A 13,273-nucleotide genomic window follows, 5' to 3' on the forward strand; every position below is an offset into this window, starting at 1 on the left:
TCTTTTTTCTAATAAAAAAACAGCATTACATAGGTTAGTTTGTTTTTTGTCATAGTGAAAAAACAGCAACAAAGAGACAAAAAGTGTCAGATTCCATCACTACAAGTACAAAACAAATCTGTCTGGGGATTTTTTGAAAGCAACTTTCAGTTATGGAGAGCTTTTTGTGCACTCAAGAATAATATGCATGCATTAAGTTTAAAGGTTTGTCTTTCTTCTGAGAGGACTGAATAAATATTACAAAGAAGAATGATGTTGAGCTAAAATTTATTTAAACAGGCATTACAAACACAATACAAAATTTAGTTTTTTCGATAAAATACATTCAATATTTCAATATTTAATAAATCATAACAAGGATAACACAGCAGATTTATCGATGTGTAATAACATACATGACAAATTTCATTGGTCCACAAAATACCTAAAACTGTACGTAAAAATAATGACAAATGTTAAGTGCAGCATGATCGTAATACTTAAGTTATAAAACCACAATGCATCTCACCAGAACAGTGATAAACTGTCAGATTCTTTACAATGTTTTCTTAAATCAGGTGGGAAATATTACAAAATAGTTTTGCTAAAATGGAAGGAGGGGGACACCAAAAAAAATCTATTTTCTCTTTTATAGTTACTAGGCTTCTCTTTTTTTTTAATGGAATAGTTCATGAAAGTTGATTTTTTTTTTTTATGGTAATACAGCAAACATATTGTAAAAAGATAATTTGTTTAAGTAAACGTTTCCCCTGAATTCATGTAATCAATGGAAACCTTTTAACAAACATGCAACAGCTTTATAGAAAAACCCTCCAAATAATATCATTTTCCAGCTGAACACCATGACCCAGCCTTGTTGTATTTTCAACATTTACCAATGATTAAAAACAGGCACGCTCATATGTAATCTAAAGCAAATGAATTAATAAGGCTGGAGTGTTCAAACACATGCATGCAAACCAAAATATGATGTAAAAAATAAATCTTTATACATGTATAACATTAAGTATCCTTGGCATAAAATGTTACATATGGTGGGTGGGGGTGTAGATTACAAATATGTTTACATAATGAATAAATATACATATATATGAAGGCTGCTATTAAAGTGCTTTGACTGGTGTTTTCACCACTATCCAGATGATTGTTCGATGCAGTTAAGAGTACAAACTGGTGAAAATTTTTGCTACTTTTTTATATTCATTTAATACTTTCCAACTTAAGCTAGCAATGTGTACTGAATCCTTGGAACAGAGTAGTTGACAATAAATGAGAAATGGTAGTGCCAGTAGTTGTAATGGTTGGAAGGGAAGGCACTTGAGAACTTAGACTATAAAAATGCATAGTTCGTTAACTTGTACATCCCTCCCTCTACTTAAGGCGTGTCGATGTTACGTTATTTGACATTTTAATATCTAAAATGATATAGTACTTGCACTTGTTTGTCAAATGTCCCGTGTTGTCACTCTGTTCAAATGATTCATGTATTGCGTACGGGTAAAAAAAACACCAAACCTGGTATCAATCAATACAGAGAATACTACAATAAACAGTTTTCAATGTATAGATGAAGGGTCTATCGTAGATAAAACAATATCTTTTCACAAACCACCTCCTTTTAATGTAGTTGGGGACCATTTAGGGTCAGTTCACATAGCTTATTAGATGTTCTTTTTTTTTAAAAAGAGAACAATATTCATAAATAAGAATGGGGGATAATTTGGCTCTTTATGTCTGTGAAAGTAAAAATACAACAGATTAAATTCCGGCTTACATTGAAAATGGCTGTGTCAAAGTAAAATAAGCATATTAATTATATTGGCATGTTTCTAACAGCAACCAATTTTTAACAAAATATTTTAGTTTTTTTTTCTTCTTTTTCTTACAAGGTCATATCAACAACAGCTGCCACAATTACACACAGGTAAAAATCTATGCATGCAGATACCAACACCGACAAAACGCATACAAGTATTTTTAACTCTGACAATCAGTGACCATTACATATACTACACACACAGCAATACAGGTAAGAATATCATGAGGGACTTGGAATTGCACTCAAACAGGGGAATAAATACATTGTATCACAATAAAGCCTGGGCTACATAATCTTTAAACAAAATGGCCACTACTACATAATTGAACTATACTGGTATTGTAGATCCTCTCTGTATGAGCTGTGACGTGGTGTAAAACTACAACCTGCCATATTATCACTTCAACAACAAAAACAAAGTCAAAAAAGAAATTTTTTGCTTAATGAGAAGAAACTCACTTCTGATGCATCGATTAAACAGCAGTAAGAGGTATTTTATTATAGATCTAAACTGTAAGTGAGATTACCATAAAAACAATTAAATATATTATATTGCAGTATTCAATAGTCAGAATTTCAACTTTTTCATTATTGGACTTTCAGACCTTTTTACAATCTATTTCAAAAAACTATTTTTTTAAAACAAAAAATCTACTTTATTGTCAGCATTTTTTACATTTCCACTTTGAAAGTGCTTTATATGTTGAAAGTTTTAAGACATAGCTTCGTACCAAGCCACAGCTCAGTTGATTTATGAGGTTCATATAGGTTTAGAAGATATAGTGTGAAACCATGGAAACTAAAGACAAACATTTTGATTTGATTACATTCTATAATTATCTGTAACACTACAAAATAAACACAACTTAATTCACATGTGATGTACTTGAGAAAAACAGCAGTTATTTTCTTATGATAAATAAATAACAGAGAAAATCAGTTTTCTAAACAAACAAAAAAAGTTTTATTTTAACACCAGAAGTATTATAATGAAAGGTTGAAAAAGACTGAGATTCATGTACAAGGACAAAACGCTGAAGCACACAAGGTTAAAGCTGTCTATATACCAGAGATGTACACAAACAAGTGCACTGCCATTGAATAAGCACACTTAGTAACCGATTATCATTTATTAACACTAGCTTAACGTGGAAAGTATTGACATAACAATTATGACAATATGACAGAATGATCCTACAAATACATTGTACAGAAAAATCAACAAATCATATTCCATCAATTAGCTTCAAGTTGATAATGTACAGAATGAGTTTTGACAAATCATTTACGTAGTGACTTCAGCAGCATGGAAGTTGAGTAATTTGTGCATCGTCTCCCCCCAAGTAATAAAATACACTGAGGTGAAAAACCATTTAAATTGATATTTGCAATGAACTTGGCACACATCAATAATTCATCTGAGTAACATAACTTACATACCAACCAGAATGTTATTTACAGTAAAAATGGTACCTAAAACAAACTAGTGTTTGTCAAAGCATTTACTAGCAAGACCGATGCCTACGTCCAACTATTAAACATTCTTTAAAGAACAAGCTGTCATCTAAACTTGAGAATCATTCATTCTTTGTGAACAATTATGCATGAACAAGGTACAGTGACCAGCAAGCCAAAACTTGTACTTTAGTCTAATTGCAGTCCGACTTTCTGAGTTGTTGCATTTTGGCACGCAGGATGACAGACAATCAGCAGTCGTTTTAAATTGTTTAACGTGACATCAGTTTTTGTCATTACGGTGAAGTAATTTTTCAACTTTTTAATCTTATTTCAGACCGAATGCAATCTGAAATGATTAAAGATGATCTTTATTTAGCTATGGTACAGAATTTTCAAAAGATGTTTAAAAGATCATCTCCGGTTTTATTTTAAACAAAGAATCACATCACCTGTAGTAGCAATAAGCTTAAACTTGGCAAGACAAATATGGCATCAAAGTTTGTTTTATTTAACGACGCCGCCAAATATGGCATCAAGTCAGTTTTCAACTGCAATCATGATTTTAAAAAAATAATTAATAATTAAAACAAATGAACAACATATTACTAAGCTGAATATATATACAGGACATTTCAGCTCAGTAGATTTTACAATTATATAAGTAATTCAAATATAAATGGTTCGCTCCACGTAACAAAAAACAAAACAAGAGTGACTGATCACATGATCAAAGCTCTGTAAATGTTAACTGGTTAAAGACGAAAGCCAAACAGAACCAAGCCAAATACATCAATGTGTCATATGACGATGCCAAGTGTATGGTGATTGGTCAAATGTCTTTGGACAACTGGTCATGAGTAATTCAAGTGGATAGAAATTGGTCATATGATTACTTGCAATAAATGGTGATTGGTCACATAACGGAGTCAAAAGGATGCTAACCAATCACATAATAACCAAGTATATGGTTTTTGGTTACATGTCTAAGTCAAAAAGATGGCGATTGGTCACAAAAAGATATCTACTACACACATTACAAAATGGAGTCCGACACCTAACATTTTGTTACATTTGGTTAGCAAAACATTACTTTGGTTTACAAAGTTAAAATGATGTGTATACACATATGTGGTTATAAAAGCTACAGAAGGAGTATCAACTTGTGTTTGAAGAACAACAATCTCAACATCCAATACTCTCATCGATGACAAAACTGATCACTACACTTTACCAATCAATTACATGTACCTGTGAAATGAAGCAAACGGCCAATATAAAACCTCCTCTGTCAGGCTAAGAGCTCACCTTGGAAACAATGCATTACATAGCGGATTTTCATTGAAAAGATAACTTCACTTACTTTATAAACAAAAATATTGTGAGTTTATTTCTGAAGACATCACACAATAAATTTGCATTTCCAGCAAAGTAAATTTTACGTTTGTAAGATTAATGTTTAAAAATAAATTATACTTCCAAGTGTACTGTAAAATTATTAATAATTACCAACTGTTAATCCCAAATAAAGGTTTTGTTTTGTTGTTTTTTCAAAAAGTTTAATCCACTTTAGTAGTAATTAATTCACGAGTGATTAATAATTATACAATACTACAGGTAGTAGCCAATAACATGTCCACTGTATTACCCCCATGACATACCCACAAGAGATCATGACAGCATCTTGTAGCAATCAAAGCAGGGATTTTACAATACAGTTATTGAGACACTATTGTACTATGGTTATTTTTACAGTTGCATGGTCTGTGATTTACATAAGAATCATTTGCATTTTGTCTTTTTGCATTTAACTTTATAAATCAGCAAGCCAATGACTGGCATTTAATGGACATGTGCATACTTTTATAATTGACAGTGACCAATATCTGGCATTGCTGGATTTAAACAATATTTATTTCCACAAATCAAATACAGTCGTTTGGCACTGGCCAACAGGCAATATTTAACAATAAAGTCCATTAAATGACTAATTCAACTTGTGCTTTAACTAACCTTTCTAAGTTCATAAATTCCAATATGTAATTGGGCCTTTTAAAAATTGGAGGTGGGGATTTGCCTGATATCATCATCTTCATCAGTCCTCAGACAAGTAACAAATATGAAAACATTCACTCAATTACATGACACAGGGGTGGATATGGGATGTTTCCATGGTGCGGGTGCAACATCTAAAAAGGGCACATGGAGGTATTGAGGAAGGGGTATAATGTTTAAAAAGGGAACCTACAATATTCAAAATTACATTAGCATGCATTGTATATTATATACTTCCTCCAAAACACCAAGCCAACAAAGCTATTACTTGTCTCCCACTAAACACAAACAAATTCATTGCATTCATTTGCTGGATTCTTCAGGATACTTTGAAACAAGGAAGGTGTGCACCCACAGCATTCTCTCCCTGGATCCATGTTTGTTACAGAACCATAGCATTAAATTGGAAGTGCTTATAAAACAACAACTCAAATGGTGGTGGAAATGCAGTAGCTTTGATTGTACTTTTGGTACTAACATATATTTGATAATTTTCTCAAAGCACCATTCAACTACAGCACATTAGACGTCAGTACAAAATAACAATTATCCAGAGAACAGAATGGCCATTTAAAAAAATATAAAAAAATATTACAACAGGGCAACACTTAAGATACAACTGTTCATCTTGCGACTGATCGATCAAATGGACCCACAAAGTCACCATCATCAGATACTCCAATGTAAATTCAACTTTTGCAAACAAATATATTATTTTCATGTTGAAATACACAGTTGTTGCTTGCTTATCAAACACTCGTGGAATTAAGCCATCAAAATATAACAGGCCAGTTACAGGCATCAAATTTAATTATAAAAATACTTGAAGGTGTGAAGGGTAAACATAACTGGTGTTTGGAATCAGCATTTTCCATATATAGTCACAGCAATTTAATAATGAAACCTTTCAGTTGGTTAAATTTTGGTTGGCACCTGGGTTGAAACAATGTCAGAGAAAAAAAATATTGCAATCACTATAAAAAATGAAACAGTAAATATGATTTTTTACGGTTTTGTCAGTTGGTCTAAATCCATCATAAGTCTAATGAACAATGCTAGAGAAAAACATTGCAATCACTATATTAAAAAATAAAGCAGTAAATATTTATTTTTTTACTTTTTTTTTGTCAGTTGATCTAAATTCGTCATCAGTCTAATGAACAATGCTAGAAAAAAAACCCATGGCAATCACTATATTAAAAAATAAAATGGTAAATATAATTTGTTTGCGGGGTTTTTTTGGTCAGTTGGTCTATATCCGTCATCAGTCTATTGCATATGTCCAATTATATGCTGTAAACGATCTCAAAGGTCATTTTATTAACAGCGTACTGACCCCAGACAATCTCAATGCCATTATTTTATTTTTTTTTATTAGTATTTGAAAAGCATCTATTGAACAGCTGAACAAATGATTCAGAAAAAAACTACAGCTGAACAAATGATTCAGGTAAAAACTACAATCATAGAAGCGTGATATTAAGCCATCATTATTAAAATGTTAAGTAGAGATACACACATAAGATTGGCCAATAAATATCCAATCTACTGTTACCTGTTTGGAACACAATGCTGACCCGTTTGAAACGCCCATTTTGAAACATTATCTTATAGAATTTGCCAGTAAGGAATGCTGAACTAAAGAATCAAGACTGGCCCCACGGCTAATTTGTACATGGGCATAAAGAAAGTAATGTCTCTACTATAGTTTTGCATTAATTATTATTTACTTTTCTACTATGATTTGAATACACCCAAACTTAAAAAAAATTAGCTTAAAAATATTTTACAGTGCCATTCGTTAGAACCTGAAAATGCCCATTCATCAAGTATGTACAAAAATAGATTGGTCCATCATTTAAAAAAAACAAAAAAAAACACATACAATATATTTACATGCGACTGAAGAGTTATTTTTATGTGTTTAACATTTTTCTGTATTAACGACACCATCATTTATCTCAACCTAGAGGTTTGCAGGATTAGAAAAGCACCTCCTCACTCTCAGTGTGGCATTAGATCAGAACCTGTAACAATACACCAGGTTCTTACTCAGTGTCAATCTTAATATATAAAAATCTATTACAAGCTTTCAACAAAAAAAACACAAGAAATGTTCTAGCAAGAGAAACATTCCATGCCAAACTGTTCATTACATTCACTGAAGCCCTATCCAGGTATAGTGTTAGAAGGATGTTCTTCAAGCAGAATGCTATTTTTGTTATGCGACTATTACCTACTGGAATATTTATATATATATATACATCAGCCAGCACTTCGTATGTAACACAAGTCACAGCGAGGCCCAGGATATTCATCACTTCCAAATCTGGCTCCCAGATGTCTTTATCTGTAACACCAACTTGGTTCACTCACTCTGACTGCTCCAACACACACAGAGTCAGTGGCATAAAACAGGAGACAGCTTTCACTGTAAGGTAAGGGAGACAACTGCATTCTTGAGAACCTGATTTCGGTGTTAAAAACCAAGAAGAAATAAAGGTATTTTGGACCAAAGCTTCAGCTATAACCTGTAGGGAAAAAAAGAAAATTCTGCATTAAAAAATGTATACAGTATTACAAAAATAATAAATATGATATTCTAGATATATTTGGCAAAAATAAATTACTACATTCAAGCAAAAATGTGTTCTACAGTAACTAGATATCATGACGTAAGTATTGTACAAGTTTTTATTTCTGTACTTGTAAAACAATCCAATGTTTTGATAGTGTGCACCATCAGGTGTGTCAATCATAGAATAGCCATAAAACATTATCGTGCCACTCCCAAGAATGATTGGGCAAAGCTGAATTTCTACACAAGACATAATTCAGTTGTGACCTCTTTCATACACTCATGAACCATTGTCAAAACAGTAAGGATACTAGGCAAGGTTTAAACTATAAGAACCCGATGTAAATATATTCCAGCTTCCCCTGCAACCACACACTTCTCTTTGCTTAGGATTCTTTATAATGTCAGCTTTTGTTGATCTCAGTTGGTTCACTGGGGGTATGAAGTAACAAAAAACTAACTTTAACTTTTACTGTCAATCACAAACCTGCAATGATTGTACTTGTACAATTTCAGTTTAAATTGTTGCAGGTAAACTTTATTAAAGCTGTCAACAAAGACTCTAAAATACATCAATAAAATAAATATCAATAAAGTACTAACAACATTTAGAAGAGACCACAGTCTTTGAGGTTGTTCTTGATGATGACGTCGGTGACTGCGTCGAAGACGAACTGCACGTTGTTGGTGTCGGTGGCGCACGTGAAGTGAGTGTAGATCTCCTTCGTATCCTTCTTCTTGTTGAGATTCTCAAACTGCATCTGAATGTACGCTGCGGCCTCCTCATACGTGTTCGAACCTAAACACAGAGTCAGTGTGTCGGTCAGTTTACAAACAGTTCATGTTAGAACCTACACACAGAGTCAGTGTGTCGGTCAGTTTACAAACAGTTCGTTCATTCTAAGTACGTGTGCAGAGAAGCAACTTCTCAAACTCTGTTTTCAGGAATATATATTATTTAATGGAATCTTAAGGTTTTTTCAGCATTCTCCTGTTTATGTGAAGTCAACCAAAGTAAGACACATTAATGTCAGTGTGATACATTTTGCAGAATTCAGAGATAAAATTTGGTATAATTCTTCGAAATGCAAAATGGTTAGCATCTCTATATGTATTCCGAGATATTATAATAATGAACCTGAATAACAGTTACTCCTCTTTTTAGTTTCCATACAATTCTCATTCAATAAAACTACACATTGTAAACAGTATTAAGTTGCACAACAGTCAAAGTATTGACCAGTGTTCAAGTCCGTTCCAAGACATTACAATAATGAAGGGAGTAAAGGTACCCTGTCTGTTAAGGTTGCATACAATTTTTATTTGTTCTAACTGTAAATGACCTCATCATGACAATACAGATAAACTTCTGTCAAAACAAACAAAGTTACTTCCCTTGTCAGTTTCCATAGTTCAATCTAACAAGATATCACAACATACAAGTCTGAATTTATTTGAACATGAATCAGGCATCTGGGAATTGAAAATCTGCGTATCCCATTTATCAGTTACGCAGAAATAAATTCATGTAACCCATTTACTTTTTGGTATAATCTGTTGTCCACATAAATGATGTCCTTAATTTAATGCGTGAATAAAAAATAGGTTCCACAAAATTAAATTTGTGCGAGTGATGCACAATTAAAACGTCTGTTCTAGCCAGTTTTGAGGCCTGTGAATATTACTTTTTTCAATCTAACTACATTTTCTAAGACATTTCTATAATAAAAATATGATCTATGTGTTAAAGAAGAAAAAAGATACTGACTTTCTGTATCAGTTTCCATACCATTTTCGTAATAATAAACAGATTTCACCCACCAGTGTATTCAGGAAAGCAGATGGTTAGTTTTGAACTCTCAATTTTCTGTTCAAACAGATCTTTCTTGTTGAGGAAGAGAATGATGGAGGTATCAGTGAACCATTTGTTGTTGCAGATTGAGTCAAACAGCTTCATGCTTTCCATCATTCGGTTCTGAAAAACAATACAACACAGTCAAACAGCTTTGTGATGTCCATCATTCGGTTTGAAAAACAATACAACACAGTCAAACAGCTTTGTGATGTTCATCATTCGGTTTCAAAAACTATACAACACAGTCAAACAGCTTTGTGATGTCCATCATTCGGTTCTGAAAAACTATACAACACAGTCAAACAGCTTTGTGATGTCCATCATTCGGTTCTGAAAAACAATACAACACAGTCAAACAGCTTTGTGATGTCCATCATTCGGTTCTGAAAAACTATACAACACAGTCAAACAGCTTTGTGATGTCCATCATTCGGTTCTGAAAATCAATACAACACAGTCAAAAAGTAATCATAATAAAACATGGAAAAGCAAAATGATGAATGGAGAGTGCAGAAATACCACTCGGCAAGCTTGGTAACAGTTTGCCTCTCCTGGAAATGTACACGAGCAACTGCTATTGCTTGGCTGTGCTCATACAAAATGATTTCCCTATCAGCACAACACTGCTCACCTATAATACTGATATTGCTAATTTATTTTACTCAAAATTACTGTGAATTTGACAGAGAGTAATTGCTATCTTTTATAATTTCAAGAGAACAGTGTATTGCTCACAATCGATTTTCAAGTCATAAACACGGTATTACATGGACAGTCAAAGGATTCAATAGCACAAAAACCTAACCTAACATAACTGTTTATAAATAATAGACCCAGCCTGTGTAAGCACTTTGCAATGGCAACCTACCATCTCCTGATCCTCGGCCAGGGTGAGATCGTACTCACTCATGGCTACAATGAAGATGATTGCTGTGACACCCTCAAAACAGTGAATCCACTTCTTACGCTCAGATCTCTGACCACCCACATCAAACATTCTAAAGGGAAAACAAAAATGCAGTTTTTAAAATAAAGAGTTTATAAAATTTCAGGACATTGTCTAATCAATAGTAATTAGGTGTCACATAAAACAGTAAAATAGGTGTATTTGTGAAGTGTAAAATGTTTGCAAACTTAATATTTAGTGACAGTCAAATTAATCAGGCCTCTGAGATTTAAACATCTGTGTAACCCGCACAACCAGTCTCATTTTGCGTAAAACAAATTAATGTGTGCACGAAAAATCTTTTCTTTTTTTTTTTTAACTTTAGCTAGCACGAGCAACTAGTGAACAAAACGATTGCTTCGGCAATTTTCAGAGACCTGTTAATGATTTTATTAGCAACAAACAAATTTAGCTGGGACAGCACATCCAATGATGACAATGCTTTTATAATCTGATGTTACATGTTATCATCTATAGTCTTATTCAACTTACCGTACTAGCACAACAACAATGCTATACGACCCTGAGTTATAACCTCCACTGCAGAATTATCTCCCCTTGCCGGATGTATAACCTACACCCGCGCATGGGTAGACCGTATATCCTCGTTTTTGATTCTGCAGTCCTCCATTGCAGTCGTGTTCGAGTTCTGTAGTAAAATTTTTGTCAAATTATTAATTTGTAATTTTGTTTTACTCTGTCATACGAGGTCTTTTGGGTGATTTACACAGGGGGTTAATGTCTGACACGGCTTCCTCGAGATCCAACCGGTTGGTTGGGTGTGCCGAGGGGGGTTGTCTTAAACGACTGCCCCAGTTTGATCAGCATTTGTTATGTCGGGCATGTCGTTCTTGTTGTTTTGAACGCCAGTGTCATATCTGTGTAAATTGGTCCCCCTCCACGTGGGGGAAGGCTAAGAAGCTGTCAAAAGACGCCGAGCAAAAGAGGATGATTAGACATGAACGGGACGGGCGGAGCACAGTGGCAACCTCCAGGGTCGTGCTCCATACCGATTTGCCAGCGTTCAGCAAGTCGGTGTCCAGTTCAAAGAGCTCGCGGACAAGTGGTAGGCACAAGGGCGCCTCCTCGTCTGTTCGCCATCTTCATGGTGATACCAGTAAACCCGAAGCGCCGCTTGGCGCGGAGGGGGCGCTGTTGCTCCCTGTTTCGGCTGAAGCAGGGAAGGTTTCTTCCAGGTCGGGCTCCGTTCGACCTGGGGATTTGCTTTTGCCTCCGTCTGTGGAGGCGGCACCAGTTATGGTTGTAACGGGGGCGTCAGTCGGAGGGAGTGCAGTCGTGGATGGAACGACTGTGTCTCTCAGTTCCGACTCCCATCTTGCTGATGGGGGCAGGGTTATCAGTCCTTCTGTGGAGGGGTCGATTAGCTCTAGAATGAAGTCCGCTTCGCGGCGCCATTTGGCTCACCAGATTTCTGGTGCAGGGTTGGTCGTGGCGTCTGAGGGCGCCGTTTCGGCCAACGCGTCTTTCGGCGCTACTTCAGTGATCGAGCCACTTGGCGAAATCGCAAAGTCTTACAACGGTGTCTCGGTCACGGAGCCAGGTGGTGTTGTTTCGGGTGCGACGCCAGTGAAGGTCCCTTCTGTTGTTGGGGCGCCTGTACAGCGTCATCAACTCTTAGATCGTTCGCATGTGGCTACGTCAACTGGGTTGGCTAATCCACACGTGGTACGTTGGGTTCAGAATTCGGCGCAGGATTCGTACGTGTACGAATTTCCTGATGGTCTGGTTCAACTGACACCACCAGTCCCTTTGTCTGTTTAGGCAGGGATCAGGGAAGCTGCAGCTTTCTTGGGTGCGCCTGTCAATCCGGACCTGTCAGATCGGGGTAGAGGTTCGAGGCGTTATCCCTCGACTGCGTCGGCGGAACCTTTCCTTCAGGGTCCGATGGTTTCGGGTCGCCTTCAGGGGCGGACTCGGGGGGACTACATTTCTCTTTTTGAGAATTTCATGGCCTGGCTAGGGAAATTGCCTCCACCAGTCCCTCCACCGCCAGGGTTTCCAGCGAGACCGGGGTTGGACCAGTTTGCAGATTCAGCCGGTTCGCATCGTCCTGCCCATGCAGTTTCGTTTCCGTTACGGTCATCGCATCGTTTGAAAAAATTTCTTCTTCGGAAGACATTTTCCCTCCGAATCAGTGTGTGGTTCGGGGGAAGGTTCGGGGCTTGACGAGATTCCCAATTTGGCCGATGGTACGCCAGACGGCGATTATGATTACCAGGCGGTTCTTGGTTTTGTACGGGAACAGGTCTGACTGGTGTGTGTGGATGCAATTCCGTCAGAGGAGGCTGTTCAGTCTTACAAGGGTGTTTTGTTTGGAAACCGGCCTTTAGCGACGGACGCTCCGCGGCAGGATTTCGGCTTGCCGTTAGCGCACGAGGCGCATGAATCTCTTGCGGAGATTGATGCTTTGATTGCGGGTAGCGATCGTATTTTGGGGGCAGTGGTGGAAGAGTTTCCGGCAGCGTTAGCTACCGGGAAACTGTTGTCTGCGGCGAAGGTTTTGTCCACTTCTTCGTATAAGACATTGGGAGCTTCCTTCCTTTC

The 13,273-nt window shown here is 36.2% G+C and overlaps 1 protein-coding gene across 1 annotated transcript in view; it reads right to left on the minus strand.

Moving 5' to 3' along the window:
* Positions 1–253: 253 nt before the first annotated feature.
* Positions 254–13,273, minus strand: part of LOC121367598 (guanine nucleotide-binding protein G(i) subunit alpha) — a 38,361-nt gene continuing 25,341 nt past the window's right edge. The window contains exons 6-9 of the mRNA XM_041491872.1: positions 10,631–10,760; positions 9,729–9,882; positions 8,511–8,706; positions 254–7,860 (exon numbers count right to left, since the gene is read on the minus strand). Of these exons, the coding sequence (XP_041347806.1) occupies positions 8,516–8,706; positions 9,729–9,882; positions 10,631–10,760 (475 nt within the window). The 3' untranslated portion in view covers positions 254–7,860; positions 8,511–8,515. The remainder of the gene's footprint in view (positions 7,861–8,510; positions 8,707–9,728; positions 9,883–10,630; positions 10,761–13,273) is intronic.

The sequence above is a fragment of the Gigantopelta aegis genome, chromosome 3, assembly GCF_016097555.1.
Source record: "Gigantopelta aegis isolate Gae_Host chromosome 3, Gae_host_genome, whole genome shotgun sequence".
NCBI classification, from domain to species: Eukaryota; Metazoa; Mollusca; class Gastropoda; order Neomphalida; family Peltospiridae; genus Gigantopelta; species Gigantopelta aegis.